The sequence below is a fragment of the Rhinolophus ferrumequinum genome, chromosome 10, assembly GCF_004115265.2.
Source record: "Rhinolophus ferrumequinum isolate MPI-CBG mRhiFer1 chromosome 10, mRhiFer1_v1.p, whole genome shotgun sequence".
NCBI lineage: Eukaryota > Metazoa > Chordata > Mammalia > Chiroptera > Rhinolophidae > Rhinolophus > Rhinolophus ferrumequinum.
Genome location: NC_046293.1, coordinates 55,085,677 through 55,103,908, shown reverse-complemented (window position 1 = coordinate 55,103,908; position 18,232 = coordinate 55,085,677). Strand labels below are relative to the sequence as shown.

General features: G+C 36.7%; 1 protein-coding gene across 1 annotated transcript; it reads right to left on the bottom strand.

Annotated features, from left to right (window-relative positions):
* Positions 1-3,699: 3,699 nt before the first annotated feature.
* LOC117028947 (olfactory receptor 2AP1) lies at positions 3,700-4,629 on the bottom strand. The gene has a single exon (XM_033117817.1). It carries the CDS (start codon positions 4,627-4,629, stop codon positions 3,700-3,702), a length of 930 nt encoding a protein of 309 aa, XP_032973708.1.
* Positions 4,630-18,232: the final 13,603 nt, after the last annotated feature.

Below are 18,232 nucleotides of genomic sequence, written 5' to 3'. Positions count from 1 at the left end.
TTTTTGATGTCACAATTTACTTTTTATATCCATTAACAAATCATTGTAGTCATATTTATTTTTAATACCTTTCTCTTTTAACCTTTATGCTAGAGTTAAGTGATTGCCACACCACAGTATTACAGTATTAGAGTGTCCTGAGTTTCACTATATGTTTACCTTTTCCAGTGTGTTTTATATATTCTTATGCTTTCATGTTATTAATTAGTATCTTTTTATTTCAGCTTGAAGAACTCCTTTTCAGTATTTCCTGTAAGGCATGTCTGGTGGTGATAAACTCCCTTAGCTTTTGTTTGTTGGGTGGGAAAGTCTTTATCTCTCATTCCTGAAAGACAACCTTGCCAGGTAAAGTATTCTTGGTTGGCAGTTTTTTCTTTTAGCACTTTGAATGTATCACCCCACTCTTTCCTAGCCTGCAAGGTTTCTGCTTAGAAATCTGCTGAAAGTTTTATGGGGTTTCTCTAGCATGTGAAGAAGTTTTTTCTTTTGATGTTTTAAACTTCCTTCCTTTTTATTGATTTTACAGTTTTATTCTAATTTATCTTGAAGATCATTCTGGGTTGAAAATTTGGGGGACACATAAGCTTTATGAACCTGGATATACACCGCTCTCCCCAGATTTGGGAAGTTCTCAGTCATTATTTTTTTAAATAAACTTACTGCCGCCTTCCCCTCTTTTCCTTCTGAGACTCCAATAATGTGCTGATTGTTCTCTGAATGGTATCCTATAATTCATGTAGACTTTCTTTACTAATTTTCATTCTTGTTTCTTTGGCTTCTCTGAATTTGTAATTTAAGGAATGAGAAGCCATCAGAGAGTTATAAGAACCAGTGACATGATATGATTTGTATTTTATAAAGGTCAAACCTTTGGAAGTTATTTTCTTTATTTCATCCTACTACAGCTTTCATGGCAGTAATTTACTCAGCCAAATTTCCTTAGCTAATTTTGTTTACAACTGGGCTGTCACTTGGAAACAATGTCACATATTCTAGCCTACAGGGTGTTCTAAATTTTTGTACAGAAGTTCTCATGATTTCTTTTCCTTCTGTGTGTGAGAAAATCACACTTCTTGGATCCTTTGTAGTTGTAAACTCATTTTGCCAGTGGGTTTTGGGTAGAGTATTTAATTGCAGGTTTGAGACATTCCAGCTCTGTGCATTTCCTGTTGTGTTGACCCTTGAAGCATCATGTGGAGATGGCAGCATAAAATGTGGAAGGATCCCATGGAGCAGAGTTAGCTGCTGACCCACACTGGACACATAGTATGAGAAATTATAGCCTTTTGTTATTTAAACCACTGGGATTTGGGGGATGTATACAGTATACCAGTATACTACTCTTAATTGCATTTTGATAGGAATAAAGACTTAAAAAATTAAATAATTTAATTCCTAATAGATTGTAGATATAAAAGATAGGTTGATGGGAAACACATTTTTAAAAAGGGTATGTGTGTCTCTCAGACTTCTGAAAACATGCTTAGAGTGCCTTTGGGAAAATCTGTTTCTTATTTAAGTTATTTATCTATGAATATCCCTGGGAAAAGGAGAAAATTGGTGTTAGAATATGTTAAACAAGGTAACATTAACAGGATTTATTTGTAGGTGTCTCTATAGTGAAAAAACTCTGTGGTTCAAAATATGCTTAAAGGTGTTCAGAAGACAAAGAACCCAGTCCTTTAAAAACAAGTAGGTGATAGAAAAGTTTATGAAAATTACTTGAATATGATGTAATAAAGACATTGTTCACTTATTCATTTATTCTTTTACTAATTGAACATTTATTGAGTGCCTATTATGGGCAAGGCACTGTGTTATATACTATAAGGCCATCATTGCTGTCCTCAAGCCTAGGAACCAAAGCGATTGACCTGTAGCTCCGAAAGAAGATGAGTAGGGAAGAGGGAGCACAATTAGCAGTGGATGCAAGCCTCCTTGTTTATAACTTAATCCTAAATGGAAGCTTATTGGAGATGAGGGCGGAGAAAAAATACTGCTTTCTCAGGTCCCATACTCTTGGGGTCTTTTTGTTCCGTCTGAAAGAGTTGAGACACACATTGTTCAGAACAGATATGGACACAGAAAGGAGAAACTTCTTAGGAGAAGTTAGGAGCCATAGTTGGAATAATATGGGATTTTGTATGCTTTCAAGTTGCTAAAGAGATTGACATCACAAAGACTTCTAACCAAAGCTTTTTGAGAGCTTGGGAGAAGTGAGAAAAAGGTAGAAAGCCAAGGCTACTTAAAATACTTGGAAACACTTAGGAGAGTGAACCTTAAAACCAGTTAGAAAGGGTGGGAGGTTGTATTACTTAGTAGTTAAACAGTTGGACTCTGGCACCAGACAGATTTGGCTTCTAGTACTAGTTCAGCACTCAGCTGTGTGACCGTGTGCAAGTTATTTCACCTTTTTAAGCTTCAGCTTCCTCATCTGTAAAATAGAGTGAAATTTCCAGGCAGATCTAAAGAGTCCATTTGAGGCATGCTTTGGTACTTCATTGCTCTGAATATATAAATTCTCAAATGATCAATTTCTTCACTTAAAAAAATTTAATTCTGGGATTGAATAGTGAATAAGGATTCATTTTTCCATCCATCCATCTATCCATCCATTATTCATTCATTCATTCAACACTAATTATTGAGCACCCAACATTGCTTGGTGTTGTAGATGGAATTGTGATCAAGAAGATATTATTCCTGCACTCCTGAATCTTATAACAAGTGAATACAGGTTAAATATATAACCACTCCTTTCACTACTTTTTCACTACTAATGCTAGTAGTGAAAAAGCACAGATACTAGTAATGAGAAACCATAGGAAACATAACTTGGAGGTTGCCTTTTTTTTCATTTCTCCACTCTTGAAATTGCATTTTATCATTTCTAACTTTTCAGCTCCCACTAGCCAGTGTGCCACAGTAGTCTGATTTTTTGCTACTCAACACCCCTCATACTTTCATTCTTCATATTAATTACTCTCTGCAGTATTTCACATTGCCAACCACCTATGTTTCTTGAGACATTATCTTCCCATGAATTCCACAGATCTGTTGCCTTTCTTATCTCTTCTGCCTCTTCTGCTCTTTAAATTTTGAGAGGGTCCCTAGAATTTAATATTTGAACTTTTATATACTTGCTTCTATTTGTGATTTCCTCTTTTCCCACATAAATTACCATCTACATTGTGAGGAATGCTAAGTCCAAAGATCGGGCCCCAGATCCTCATCCTTTGAAATTATGGGCATTTAATTTATTTAAAATGGAATTTCATTCAAAATTAAAACTATCATCTCCACAACTTTTTTTCTTTCTCCTTTTTATTTCACTGAAATTAATGACAACATTTACTCAGTCCTGTTGGATGGAAATTTTGTGCTCCTACCAACAGTATTCTTTTAATCTAAATTTCTCTTTAGTTTAGCTTGCTTGACTTATTTCTATTTGTTAAGACTAATTTTAAATGGCATCCCCTCTGAAAACATATATTGACCCTCTAACTCAAATTGAGCTGCTTTTTTATTTATAAAACATTAACCATTTATTTATATGAACACTTAATAGGTTGTAATTTATTTATGTTCAAGTTTCTCATATTGGCCTGGAGTTTAATTCTTTATTGGATACCAAGTAAATGGTAGAGAGCTTGGTACATAGTAAGGACTCATCCATTAAGACTTTAATTCTGAAATTCTTTAAAGATTCACAAATTTTTTGACTGTGTCTTTGAAGGCTTGTTTTACCTGCTGGTTCCTTAGGGTGTAAATGAAGGGGTTCAACAAAGGTGCAACTGAAGTAATGAGTAGAGCTACTCCCTTGTTAAAGGTGTCCCCTTCTTTTGCTGAGGGCTTAATATACATGAAGAAGCAGCTTCCATAAGAGAGGGAGATGACAATCATGTGGGAAGAACACGTGGAAAAGGCTTTTGTCCTTTGCTGGGCAGAGGGGATCTTCAGAATAGTCCTGATGATGAATGTGTAGGAGAGAATCACTAGCACCAGAGTAACCACCAGGGTCACGGATGCCACAAGAAAGACAATCTTCTCTATGAGGCTTGTGTCTGAACAGGAGATTTCCCGAAGGGGCTCATAGTCACAGAAATAATGATTCAGACTGTTTGATGCACAGAAGTCCTGCTGACTCATCAGAGTGATTGGTGGTATAATAACAATTAACCCAGCCAGCCATGAGCAGAGAACGAGCTGTGTGCAGAGTTTGCTGCTCATGATGGTTGTATAATGCAGAGGTTTGCATATGGCCACGTAGCGATCATAGGACATGGCAGCCAGAAGGTAAAACTCTGTTGCCCCAAGAAATATGGCAAAAAAATACTGAGTGAAGCAGCCAGCAAAACTGATGCTCTTGTTTCCAGTTGTGATGCTGATTAAGACCCTGGGAATGAAGATGTTTGTGAAGGAAATTTCTAAAAAGGAGAAGTTCCGAAGAAAGAAATACATGGGAGTCTGAAGGTGGGAATCCAGCAAAGTGAGGATGAGGATAGTCAGATTTCCACTGATGCTGAGTAAATAGGCGAGGAACAGGAAGGTGAAAACCAACACCTGGAGTTCAGGAACATCTGTTAGACCCAGCAGGATGAATTCAGTAAACATGGTTTTATTTTTCATTGTTGAAAAATTTTGAATCTCAAGGTAAAAAAATGATAGTAATAAAAGGTGAGAAAGGAAGAGGTGCTCTAAAATGGACATTTGAAATCTGAAGAGAACAAAAAGAGATGGACAATGAAATTTTCCTCTGATGACATACCCAGACCAGTGGCCCATTTGAATGATGTTGGATCCTTGCCAGTCCCATTTGCCCTGTATAGAAAAGTGCTTGTTATTATTTCCCCACATGGTACTCTCCCCAGTGCCAACATAAAACAAGTGTCTGTCTTATAGATGATGCTCAAAAAATGTGTGAAATGAGTTAAAGGAATGTCTCCAGCAGCTGCCTCCTTCCAGAATAGTTACAAATTTTCTTTTCCCTGTATTTACCTTCCTTACTTCCCACTGATTCCATTGATTGCCCTACTTCCTTTGTCTGCCTAAGTTCTCAGAATTGCTGTTTTTCTTACTCTTCCCTGCCATTTTTGTTTTTATTTTTCATGTAGTTATCGCAGCCTCTCATTTCCCTTCTGGTTCAATTCCCTTAATTCTCTCGTTTCCAAAAAGTACCAGTTCCCCATTGCTTTCGAATGGACTCTTCAAGCTTCTCTGCCCATTAGAATTCAAAGATTTGTGGACAGCAGTCCTCCACTGTTCATGGTTTCAGCTTCCATGGTTTCAGATTTCTAGATTTCTTGGACCATATCCCCTGTTGATAAGGGGGGGGCGGGTGGTGCGCTACTGTTTTAGGATTGTCATTCTGTTCTTTGAACAATTCCACATATCTATCTAGGGCTCAATAAATATTAGATTAGGATAAAAATCTACATTTACTTACACAAACACATTCAGAATCTTTAGATCTAGAGTTTTATTTACTCATAGGATAGGGAGATTTTATTATGTTCCAAGGAAGTTTTAGGAGCTAAAGAAAAGTTAAAGCAAGAGTTCTAAAGTAGGGCTCCATTAATTCCTTGATTGGATTTACCATGTCTATGAATTCACAAAATCATGTGTAAAACATTTTGTGTATGTAGGTATGGAAATTTTATAGGGAAAGTGTATAAAACTATGATCCAGGGTTTTCTAAGAGACTATATTTAAATACTTCAATAGCATTTCATTTCTACTGATTTGTGAACTCATGTAGTTAAAAATCACATTATATGGGAGTGTCATTATTGATTTATTCAAGACTTTTTCTACGTATTGTTTCTATAAACATTTATAAGGCAGCAGCTTTCAAACATTTTTGACCATAATTCATTCTACATTTTATATAATTTTATGGCAGACATGTATATATCTAACTTAAATAAAATTTTTACAGAATACTCCTTACTTCCGTGTTTCCTCAAAAAGATGACCTAGCTGGACTCAGCTATAATGCGTCTTTTGGAGCAAAAATTATATAAGACCCGGTCTTATTCTACTATAAGACCGGGTCTTATATAATATAATATAATATAATATAATATGATATGATATAATATAATACCAGGTCTTATATTAATTTTTGCTCCAAAAGACGCATTAGAGCTGATTGTCCAGCTAGATCTTATTTTAGGGGTAATAGGGTTACTATGCAGTAGAATTTGATATTTAAAATTTTATTTTATTAAAATTCTTTTTCAAATGCTGGTTTCAACTCACTAAATTGATTTCATAACCCACTAGCAGGTTGCAGTCCACAGTTGGAATCAAGGATCAAGAAAAGTTACAAAGTACTCTGGATGCCCTTGCCCTCCTGGTTACCAACCTGGAATCCTCAGGGAGTGATTGAGTAGTCACATCTGCATCCGTTTCAGGCTTTACAACCACAGAGAAGTAAAATCAAGGAAGCTGTAAACAGGGAATATACATCCTCACTTGACTATCCAAATGGCTATAGTACAATTTTAGTCCTAAATATTCTAGAGGAGAATACATATTATAAAGCCACATAATTACAAAGTAATATAAAAATTATTGCATTTTCTAGTTATCTGCCACTAAGTGCTATCCTGCATTTTCACAGAAATAACAAGAACTTGCAGGGCTTCTCTTAGTAAGAAGCAGTCTCCTACGGTACCTTATCAGTTGAATGGGAATGTGCCTCTTTCTGTTCTTCCACTAGTTCAGACTAGAGTTGAATCAGAGGTTTTTTTTTTTTTTTTTTAAATGTTCTGTCTTTTTTTAAGTGGAGCCATAAATAGGGGGATGAAAGAAAAACTTTGAAGAGTAGAGAAGTCCTGGATTGTTCTGTTCTAGGAGAAATGAGGTTGATGACCTCAGAAGGCAGAATATGAACTCCCCTCCCACCCGAGATTATCCTTTACCCAGAGTGACACGAGTTATAGTTGCTCTATAGAGAGCATGCCCTTAGGAATTAATTGAGTGAAGAAGCACAAGTTGCCCTGGGACTCTTCAGAGCAGGCTAATGAATGTCCCTTTGTCAATAACTCTGGAAACAAATTTTAAACATATGGCTAAGAGATGAGGTTCCAGAGAGACTATATTGGAGGTGAGGTGGTGGTGGTGGGGCATAGCAAGACGATATCAGCTCCAGAGTAGACGTAGACTGTGCAGTCAAGGAGTTGACACTCTGGAGGGGGTGGGCATAGTTGGCCATGGGTAAGGAGCTTAGCTGGAGCCATTTGCAGGTCATGAAGGTCCTGAAAAGTCACTAGCTTGGTTGTGATTATCCCATTTGTAGGTTACTGGCTAAAGACAGTAAGCAGTCATTTTCATTATTTGGAGTATACATACAAAAATGAAATATAACACAGAGAAAAGTGAAATTCTCAGATTGAGGCAGAAGATGGAGACTATATTGGCCTATGAGTCACTTCTGAGAAAACACTTGCACATTTTCAGTTTAAGGTAGTGAAGTGCTTGTTAAGATGTGTGTATATTGCCTGGGAGGACTAATCCTTTGCCACCCAAAGATACCTTCATGGCAGTTAATTTATCAGGTTAATCACCTACTTATAAATATAGTAACACACCAGAAAAACCTATGTTAGCCTTAGGAACAAAATTCCTGAATTAGGGACAACATACCCACTACACAAATGTCTTACAAATGGCTTCCCAATACATGCTTTCATATAATTCTCACAATAATGGTGAGGCCCAGAGAGGGAATACGGTCTAACCAAACATAATACAATAATCAACTCCATCTTGAACGACACAAGAAACTTCATCTCTCTGAATTTCACTTTCCTGTTTTCTGTAAAATGGGGATCATAATGTCCAATTAATAGAATTATAATTGTAAAGAGCATAGATCAATACCTGGTACAAAGTATAGGCCAAAATTTCCCATTTCCTTTTCTCCATAGAGGGAATTACTATAAAAGTATATTAGACAGTATTTCAGCTGTTTCTTTCAAATGTGTTCATAGAGAAGAAAGATAAAGTCACTATTGGAAACTGTTTGGCTCTGATAGATTGCAAATACTCTGTTTGTTTAGAGAAATCTCTTCCCTAGAAATTTGTTCTTTAGAAAGGAGAGGAAAGAGAAGTAAGTTGAATGAAGGGTCATAGCTCATTGATGAGTCAGTCTAGGCTGCAACTTGTGTTTGGAATTTAGGAACAAAAATCAATATAAAATAAGACAAGGAGATTTAAGAGGTGAAAATTTGCTTAGGAAGTAATTCATGGAGGAAATTATTGGATAATGAATTATTTGAAAAGGCTATGCTGCTTTCTAAAGTTTAGGAAGTACCTAGGTTGCAGGATAAGGAAATAATTTTGGTAAATGTAACTGATGGAAGATAGTTATTTTGGAAATTATAACAGTTTTTGAGGAAGCATTCCAATGTCAGAGTTTCTGGTTGCTGATTTTAGAGGTGGCATATTTGTCATGAAGAAAGTAGAACACTTGTTGTTGAGTTGTATGAGACCCTTATATATTTTGGATGTTAGTCCCTTATTGGAGGCGTTTGCAAATATCTTCTCCCATTTGGTTGGTTGCCTCTTTATTTTGTCGATGGTTTCTTTTTCTGTGCAGAAGCTTTTTAGTTTGATATAGTCCCATTCATTTATTTTAGCTTTTACTTCCCTTGCCTTTGAGGTCAAATTCATAAAATCCTCTTTGAACCCAAGGTTCATAAGTTTAATACCTATGTTTTCTTCTATGCAGTTTGTTGTTTCAAGTCTTATGCTTAAGTCTTTGATCCATTTTGAATTAATTTTGGTACATGGTGACAGATAGCAGTCCAGTTTCATTCTTTTGCACGTGGCTATCCAATTCTGTCAGCACCATTTATTGAAGAGGCTGTCTTTTCTCCATTGTATGTTTTTTGCTTCTTTGTCAAAAATTATCTATCCATATTTATGTGGGTTTATTTCTGAGTTCTCAATTCTATTCCATTGATCTGTGTATCTGTTTTTCTGCCAATACCATGCTGTTTTGATTATTGTTGCCCTGTAGTATAAGCTAAAGTCAGGGAGTGTGATACCTCCAGTATTATGCTTTTTTTCTTAGGATTGCTTTGGCTATTCGGGGTCTTTTGTGGTTCCAAACAAATCTGATGATTTTTTTGTTCTATTTCCTTAAAAAACGCCATTGGGATTTTGATGGGGATTGCATTAAGTCTGTATATTGCTTTGGGTAATATGGCCACTTTAACTATGTTTATTCTTCCACTCCATGAGCACGGAATATCTTTCCATTTCTTTGTGTCTTCTTCAATTTCTTTTAAAAATGTCTTATAGTTTTCAGCATATAGGTCTTTCACATCCTCGGTTAAGTTTATTCCTAGGTATTTTATTCTTTTTGTTGCAATTGCAAAAGGAATTGTTTTTTTAAAATTTCTTTTTCTGAGATTTCATTGTTGGTATATAGGAATGCAATGGACTTTTGTATGTTGATTTTGTAGCCGGCAACTTTACTATATTCGTTTATTATTTCTAATAACTTTTTGGTGGAGTCTTTAGGGGTTTCTATATATAACATCATGTCATCTGCAAAGAGTGACAATTTGACTTCTTCATTCCCAATTTGGATGCCTTTTATTTCTTTCTCTTGCCTGATTGCTCTGGCGAGGACTTCCAACACTATATTGTAAAACAGAGGTGATAGGGGACAGCCCTGTCATGTTCCTTAACATTGAGCAAAGGGCTTCAGTCTTTCACTGTTAATTATGAGATTAGCTGAGGGTTTGTCATATATGGCCTTTATTATGTTAAGGTATTTTCCTTCTATACCTATTTTATTAAGTGTTTTAATCATAAATGGATGTTGTATCTTGTCAAACACTTTTTCTGCATCAATTGATATAATCATATGATTTTTGTCCTTTATTTTGTTTATGTGATGTATCACATTGATGGATTTGCGGATGTTGAACCATCCTTGTGCCCCTGGGATGAACCCTACTTGGTCGTGATGAATAATCTTTTTAATGCATTGTTGCATTTGATTTGCTAGAATTTTGTTTAGGATTTTTGCATCTGTATTCATCAGAGATGTTGGTCTGTAATTTTCTTTTTTGTGTTATCCTTACCAGGTTTTAGTATCAGGGTAATGTTGGCCTCAAAATGAGTTAGGGAGTATTGTCTTTTCTTCAATTTTTTGGAAGAGTTTGAGTAGGACAGATATTAGATCCTCTTTGAAAGTTTGGTAGAATTCATAGTGAAGCCATCTGGTCCTGGACTTTTGCTCTTGGGAAGGTTTCAGTTGACTGATTCAATTTCCTTACTGGTGATTGGTCTATTTAGATTTTCCAGTTCTCCATGATTCAGCCTAGGAAGGCTATGTGTTTCTAAGAACTTGTCCATTTCTTCTAAGTTATGGAATTTGGTGGCATATAGTCCTTCATAGTATTCTTGGATGATCCTTTGTATTTCTGTGGCATCTGTGATAACTTCCCCTCTTTCATTTCTGATTTTGTTTATTAGTGTCTTTTCTCTTTTTATCTTAGTGAGTTTAGCCAAGGGTTTGTCAATTTTGTTAATCTTTTCAAAGAACCAGCTCTTAGTCACATTAATTTTTTTCTATTGTCTTTTTGTTCTCTACTCCATTGAGTTCTGCTCTGATTTTGATTATTTCCTTTCTTCTGCTGACCTTGGGTTTCATTTGTTCTTCTTTTTCTAGTTCTTCAAGGTGTAACTTGAGGTTATTTATCTGGGATTTTTCTTGTTTCTTGAGATAGGCCTGCAATTATATAAATTTCCCTCTTAAAACTGCTTTCGCTGCATCCCCAAAATTTTGGTAGGATGTATTTTCATTGTCATTTGTTTCTATGTATCTTTTGTTCTCTCCTCTTTATTTCTTCTTTGACCTGGTCATTCTTTAAAAGTATATTGTTTAATCTCCACATATTTGTGGTTTTTTCCTGCAGTTGATATCCAATTTCAAAGCCTTGTGATCAGAGAATATGCTTGGTATGATTTCAGTCTTCTTAAATTTGTTGAGGCTAGTTTTATGTCCCAATATGTGGTCTATCCTTGAGAATGTTCCATGTACACTAGAAAAAAAATGTATAGTCTGATGTTCTAGGATGAAGTGCTCTATATATGTCAATTATGTCCATTTCATCTAATGTGTCATTTAGGGCTGCTATTTCTTTGTTTATTTTCTGTTTGGATGATCTATCCATAGCTGTCAATGATGTATTTAGGTCCCCTACTATAGTTGTGTTTTGGTCAATTTCTCCCTTTAGTTCTGTTAGTAGTTGTTTGGTATATTTCGGTGCTCCCTGATTGGGGGCATAAATATGGATGACTGTTATGTCTTCTTGTTGTAAAGTCCCCTTTATCATTATGAAATGTCCATCTTTGTCTTTTATTACCTTTTTACCCTGAAGTCTGTTTCATCTGATATCAGTATGGTTACGTTTGATTTTCTCTGGATACCATTTGATTGGAGTGTCAATTTCCATCCTTTCACTTTGAGTCTATGTCCTTGTAGCTGAGATGTGTCTCTTGGAGGCAGTGTATGGTTGGGTTTAGTTTTTTGATCCAGTCTGCTACTCTGTGCCTTTTTATTGGTGAGTTCAGTCCGTTTACATTTAGGGTGATTATTGATATGTGAGGATTTCCTTTCATTCTATCTTTAGTTTTCTGGTCAGACTGTGTCTCCATTGTTTCTTTGCCTTTTTGTTGTTGTTTATTATTTCTGTGTGGTGGTATTCTATGATTTCCCCCGTTTCTTCTTTTATTATGTTAATATATTTCTGTTCTGGATTTTTTTTTTTTGAGTGGTTACCATTAAGTTTATGTAAAAGAAAGTTTCATGTTTAGAGTATTCCATTTTCTTTCAGCATGCTTACTTTCTCCATATTCCATTTTCTTTCAGCATGCTTACTTTCTCCATCCCCATATTCTGGTTCAGGCCTTTACTCTCCCCCCTTTTATGCTTTGGTTGTCACAAATTATCCCTATGTATGCTGGTTGAATAGCCTCCTTCAGTATTTCTTGTAGTGCAGGTCATGTGTTAGAAAATTCCCTCAGCTTTTGTATGTCTGGAAAGTTCTTTATTCCTCCTTCATATCTAAAAGATATCTTTGCTGGATATATTATTCTTGGCTCATAATTTCTCTCTTTCAATAGTTTGAATATTTGATTCCACTCCCTCCCGGATTGTAGAGTTTCTGCTGAAAAATCTGATGATGACCTAATGGGCTTTCCTTTGTAGGTCTTCTTTTTCCTGGCTGCCTTGAGGATTCTTTCTTTCTTGTTAATTTTTAACAGCTTCAATACAATGTGCCTTGGAGAAGGCCTGTTGGCGTTGAGGTAATTAGGTGTTCTATTTGCTTCTTGGATTCGAGGATCGAGTTCTTTGTACAAGTTTGGGAAGTTCTTATCGACTATTTGTTTGAATATACTCTCTGTTCCCTTTTCTCTTTCTACTCCTTCTGGTATGCCGATTATTCTTATAATGCTCTTTCTGATGGAGTCAGAAAGTTCTTGTAGAGTTCTTTCATTTCTTTTAAGTCTCAAGTCTCTTTCTTCTTTCTTCCGTATCATTTTCAGATTTCTATCTTCAGTGTCACTGATTCTTTCCTCCATCTGGTCAACTCTACTACCTAAGTTGGCTATTTCATTCTACATTTCTTTTATTGAGTTCTTAATCTCCAGAAATTCTATTTGGTTCTTTTTTTAGAATTTCAATCTCTTTGGTTAAATGTTCATGTTGTTCTTTGATTGTGTTTCTGAGTTCATTAAACTGCCTGTCTGTGTTTTCTTGCATCTCGTTGATTTTTTTCAGAACTGCAATCTTGAATTCTCTGTCATTTAAGTCACGTATTCCATGTCTTTAAGTTCATTTTCTGGAGACTCTTCATTTTCTTTCTGAGCTGTCTTGTTACTTTGGTTATTAATGGCTATTAATGATTTATTATTTCTCTTCATAGACATCTACAGGAGTGGGTTCTGCAACAGGTTGATAGGAAGAGGTCTTTCTTTCGTTTTCCAGTAGGTATTGGTAGAACCTACTAGGTTGGTAGAACCTAGTTTTATTTTCTCTCCAACTGCAGCCTTTTATTCTCTCTCACACTGTAATGTTATATTTTCCCTGCAGTATTCTGGCTTCTCACACAATGGGGTGATTCCCTGGAAGGTGGTCTTGTCCTCTGTGAACAGTTCGCTTGGGTCATAGGGCACTGCCTCCATGAGGGGATGTGGAGAGCTTCAAAAGTCCCAAATGTCTTCCTGCACCAGATTCAGAGCCTGTGTGTTTCAGCAGCTCTGTTTATTCCTGCAAGGATCTGTTCAGATAGGTGGGAACAGGGGTGGGGTGGGTTGTGAGAGGTGGCCCAGAGCAATGGCAGCGACCACCACCACAGCCAGTCCTCCTTCCATTGCTCCCTCCCCTTTGCTGGAACTAGTTGGGCTGTGAGTCTGTGTCTGCGGACCACAGTTCTCAGAATTGCAAATATTCTGTTCTTTTGATCTGACACTGCTACTGTTCTGCTTCTAGCACTAGGCAGGTGGGGGCGGGGCAATCTCTGGGAGGGTAAGGAGGGGGCAGCTAGACTCAGTGCCTAAGGCTTCCGTCCTCTGCTCAGCAGTGAGGACTTAAACCACTGTTTTCAGCCTTCTTCCCTCAGTCTTTGCTCTGAGGTCTCTGCTGTGAGCATTGGGTTCAGCCATGTTATATGCTGTCCCCTCAGCTCTGTGGGCCATATGTGGAGCCCTCGCAGTCCGACTTCTTCCCTCTTCCACAGCTGCAGTAGTTCCAGAATGCAGGGAGCTTGGAGCACTGAGCTAGGTCTGTGTCCTGCTACTGCGGTGCCCTGTCTCTGCACTTCTCCCTTCCCTCCTCCCCCACTTGTGCCATTTGCCCACCTTTAGATGATATCAGTAGTGTGCTTCTTAGTCTTGCCTGTCTGCTGTGCAGGGAGTCCTTTGTGGAGTTATAGCTGTTCAATTTGTTGTAAATTCCAGGGGAGATTTCAAGAGGTTCACCTCATGCCGCCATTTTTATGATGTCATCCTGAAATGGCCATATTTGTATTTTTAATAGGAGAAAACATTCTAATGAAGAATTTCCTGGAATAAGAATATGTTTTAATGGGAGATACCAGGGCAAATAATTCACTTTTGCCTGTTTTTATTTAATTCATAAACCTTTCCAAGGATGGTAGTTATAGGTAATGTTTATGCAGTTACTAAATATTACGTACTATGTTAAATGCTTAGATTACCTCATTTAATTCTCAAAGCAACTCTCTGAGGCTGGTTGTAATTTAATCCTCATTTTGCAATTGAGGAAACTAAGATCCAGAAAGATTTAGAATCCTGCCTGAGGTTATGACTTAGTTAGGATGTGGTAAAGCAGGAATATGAATGAATCCCAGCAGTCTGACCACAAAAACTCAATTCTTAATTCCTACAAAACATGTCTTCTTAACTCTTTATTTGACTGATTTATTTCTCCTGTTTATCTTTTGAGAAAATAATCCACATCTTCTCTGTGATGCTATCTGTCAAGTAACCTTCAGGGAACTAGATGAATCACTGGCGAGCATTCTTTATTTCTGAGTTAGGGGCTATAGTAGAGAGATAGTTGGTCTTCAACAATAATAATAAATTACACTTGGAGCAACTGAAGTGTTTCCCATTTGCAGTCATTGTCTCTAGGGTTTCCAATTTCTCTCATCAATAGGATGAAACACAACCTTCTCAGGAGATCTCAATTAGTTTAGAACACGAATTGTTTTCTCCTGGCTGTTTTAGCATTATTTCCCACAATGGTCTTGAGGTGAGTGTCCTCTGAGACTATGGAAATATATTTCTTCCCTTCATACTGAGAGTGTAGTGTCCATTTCCAACATGTGCTCAGACCACACATCAGAGCCTCTGACTCTGGAGTTTGGACAGGATTCTGACTTCGATGTGTAATAAGTCACTGGCCTATTATCTGCTTCCATTCCACATACTGTAGAACCACTTAGGGAATGATCACCTTGACCAAATGTCGTATTATCCTTCCTTGTCTTCTGATCCACATTCCAAATGACCACGTATGGTACTCACTAAGCTCCCTGCAACCTGCCTAAGCCCTGTGCACCCATGATAGTCTAACTTCTGCTCTTGCAAAAATCATTATCTGTTATTGTCTCAGCCTTATCTGGAACATATTGGATAAACTTGTGCAGAATCGCATATGAAAGTTCATTGATTTATTGTGCTGTCTGGTTAACAATGGAATATTTTCCCTTTCAAGTATGCTTTGTGGTACTGCTCACTAAATATAAGGAATTATTGCTAATGGTAGATATTCAAGTTGTGTAGCAAAAAGCAACATTAGGGAAGCAGTTTTGCTGGATTGAGGGAAAAGGAACACTTGCCCAGGATCTCCTACATGGGAGACTATATTCTTCCCTTTAAAAATATACTGTCCTATTCTTTTAACTTCTTCAGATGACACCTTTTTAAAGTCTTATTAAAATTCAAATGTCACTTGTTAGAGAATAGAGTAACATTGGAGATAACCATTGATTCCTATTGTGAAACACTGTTTATAATTATTTAGAACCTGGGCTGGGAAAAACATAGGTCAAAGCCTTTTGCCTTGTGATTTTGAACTACTTGGGTTCTGGATGGTGAACAACTGGCATGACTAAATAAATCATACTCACCTTTCAGATTGCTGTTCATGGCTGCTGTGGGCAGTTTAACCACAAAGATCCTTAGGGTAACTCAGAACAGAATAGGAGTTTATTAGTGATGGTTTGTCTTACAATATTTTCATGCACTCACATACTTGCACTCACTGGCAAGTCTGTGAGTGGGTAGAGGTCTCTTAGGTTTCCATTGCCCAGTTTCCCAGGAGTCTTTCCCAAATGTTCTTTACCTTCTACCGTCTTATAAGGATACCAAATAAAGAATATTTTCTGAGTTCTCGAGAAAATGCATATATATTCTGTGTAGTTAAAAGAATTAAAGACTGTTGCGATGGTGGAAAACTCTCTTTGGTTGGGGCAAAGTCTATATCTTGGCCTCTGTACAGGAAGACAGGTTTCTCTGCAAATTATATATTAATAAGAATGGTGTAAGTTATATATATTTTGTCCTCAACAGGTGTGCAGGGATCACCTGAATAAACAAACAAAAGGACGCTTTGGGATCCTAGGTTCAAAAGTCGCTAATTAATCAACAGTGTAATGAACTTGAATGAACTCTTTCAAATAAAGCTTTAAACATACATATATCAGTGGGAAGAGTCCTTGGAGACAGGAATATGCAAAAATAGGTCAGGTGCGAAGCAATAAGAGTCAGATGAGAAGTCAGAGACTTGATTCTCTCCACATGCCTAAGGATATTTCAGGTGAACTCAGGAGAGAAGCAGCTCAGAATTCTCTGAAGGAAGCCAGATTTTAATGAAGTCCTGTCACCCTGTGTCACATTGGAAACAGCCCCCTCTTCCTATTCTAAGCAGCTTTTCCTCTGGTGCCCATTCTTCATATGAGGCATCTCAAGTAATTATGGAAATTTATGTTTAGTTTTCTCATGTTTGACGTAGCGTCAAGGTCAATTGATGTCCATGTTGGTAAAAGGGTACAAAGTTGCAATTATATAGGATTAATAAATCTAGAGACCTAATGTACAGCATGATGACTATAGTTAATAATACATTATTAAACTTTGGATATTTATTAAGAGAATAGATTTCAGGTACTCTCATCACACACATACAAAGGTAGCTATGGGGAGAAAATGTTAATTAGCTGAACTGTAGTAATAGTTTCACTATGTATATGTATATCAAATCATCATGTATACTTTAAATATATGTGGTTTTTATTAAAAAAAGGTCAGTTGCTGTGAAATCCAAAATAAAAATTGATGAAAATAGTGCAGGATTTTGTGTATAATTTTATACATATGATTTTTGTGAAATATAGAACAGAAAAATTATAGAGAGGGTAAAAGGGATCAAATATATGGTGATGGAAGGAGAACTGACTCTGGGTGGTGAATACACAATGTGATATATAGATGATATATTGCAGAATTGTACACCTGAAACCTGTATAACTTTACTAACAATTGTCACCCCAATAAACTTTAATTGGGGTGGCCAATTAGCTCAGTTGGCTAGAGTGTAGTGCTCTTAATAACAAGGTTGCCAGTTTGATCCCCACATGGGCCACTGTGAGCTGTGCCCTACACAACTAGGTTGAAACAACTACTTGACTTGGAGCTAAAGGGTCCTGGAAAACACACTTAAAATAAATAAAAGTTAAAAAAACTTTAATTAAAAAAATTATAGAGAAAATCAGTAAAATCCAAAGCTGAATATTTGTAAAAACCAATAAAGTTAATAAACCTCTAGTGAGACTGAGCAGGAAAAAGGGGTGGGGGGTAAATAAAATATCAGTATCAAAAGAGTGTATATCCCCACAGCACCATAGTTTCAACAACTTAGAGGAAATGGAAAAATCCCTTTAAAGATACAATTTACCAAAGCTTAACCAAGAAGAAATAGGTAACTTGAAGAGCCTGTGATTCTTTTTCTTCCTTCTCCTTACCCATGGCTCACCTACCTCCCCACCCCACGTCCTCTGCACGCCAGTGTGTTCCAGCTCACCTGCTTACCCCCACACCCTTTGCACCTGCCATCCTGCAGGGCCTCTGCTCCGAATTCGGCATACCAACCTGATTCTAGACTGACCTCTGCAACCTGGAGCATTTATGAAGCACTGTGGTTCTTAAAGAAATTAAATCCATAGTCAAAGCCCATTTCACACAGGAAGATCCAGTTTCAGATGGTGAATGCTAATGAAGATTGAAGGGAGAAATAATACCAACTCTGCACAACTCTTCCAGAAAATAGAATAAGAGGGAATACAGTCCAACTCATTTTATGAGGCCAGAATTATTGTTATGTCAAATCAAATAGACATTATAAGAAAAAAATATTATAGACCAATATTCTTTATGAATATAGATGAAAAAAATCTTTGTAAAATAAAAACAAACCAAATCTAGTAATATATGTAAATAAAATACATTGTAGCTAAGTGGGGTGCCTCCCATTATGCAAAGTTGCTTGGACATACAAAAATCAATCAATAAATGTCACCATATTAATAGACTAAGAAATAAAAGATTCTCTCTCTCTCTCTATATATGTATATATATATATGTATATACATACATACAGCACCTGATAAAATGTAACATA

What these genes read in the sequence shown, in the direction of transcription:
- LOC117028947 (XM_033117817.1), bottom strand. Translation starts at nt 4,629, where the DNA reads ATGAAAAATAAAACCATGTTTACTGAATTCATCCTGCTGGGTCTAACA.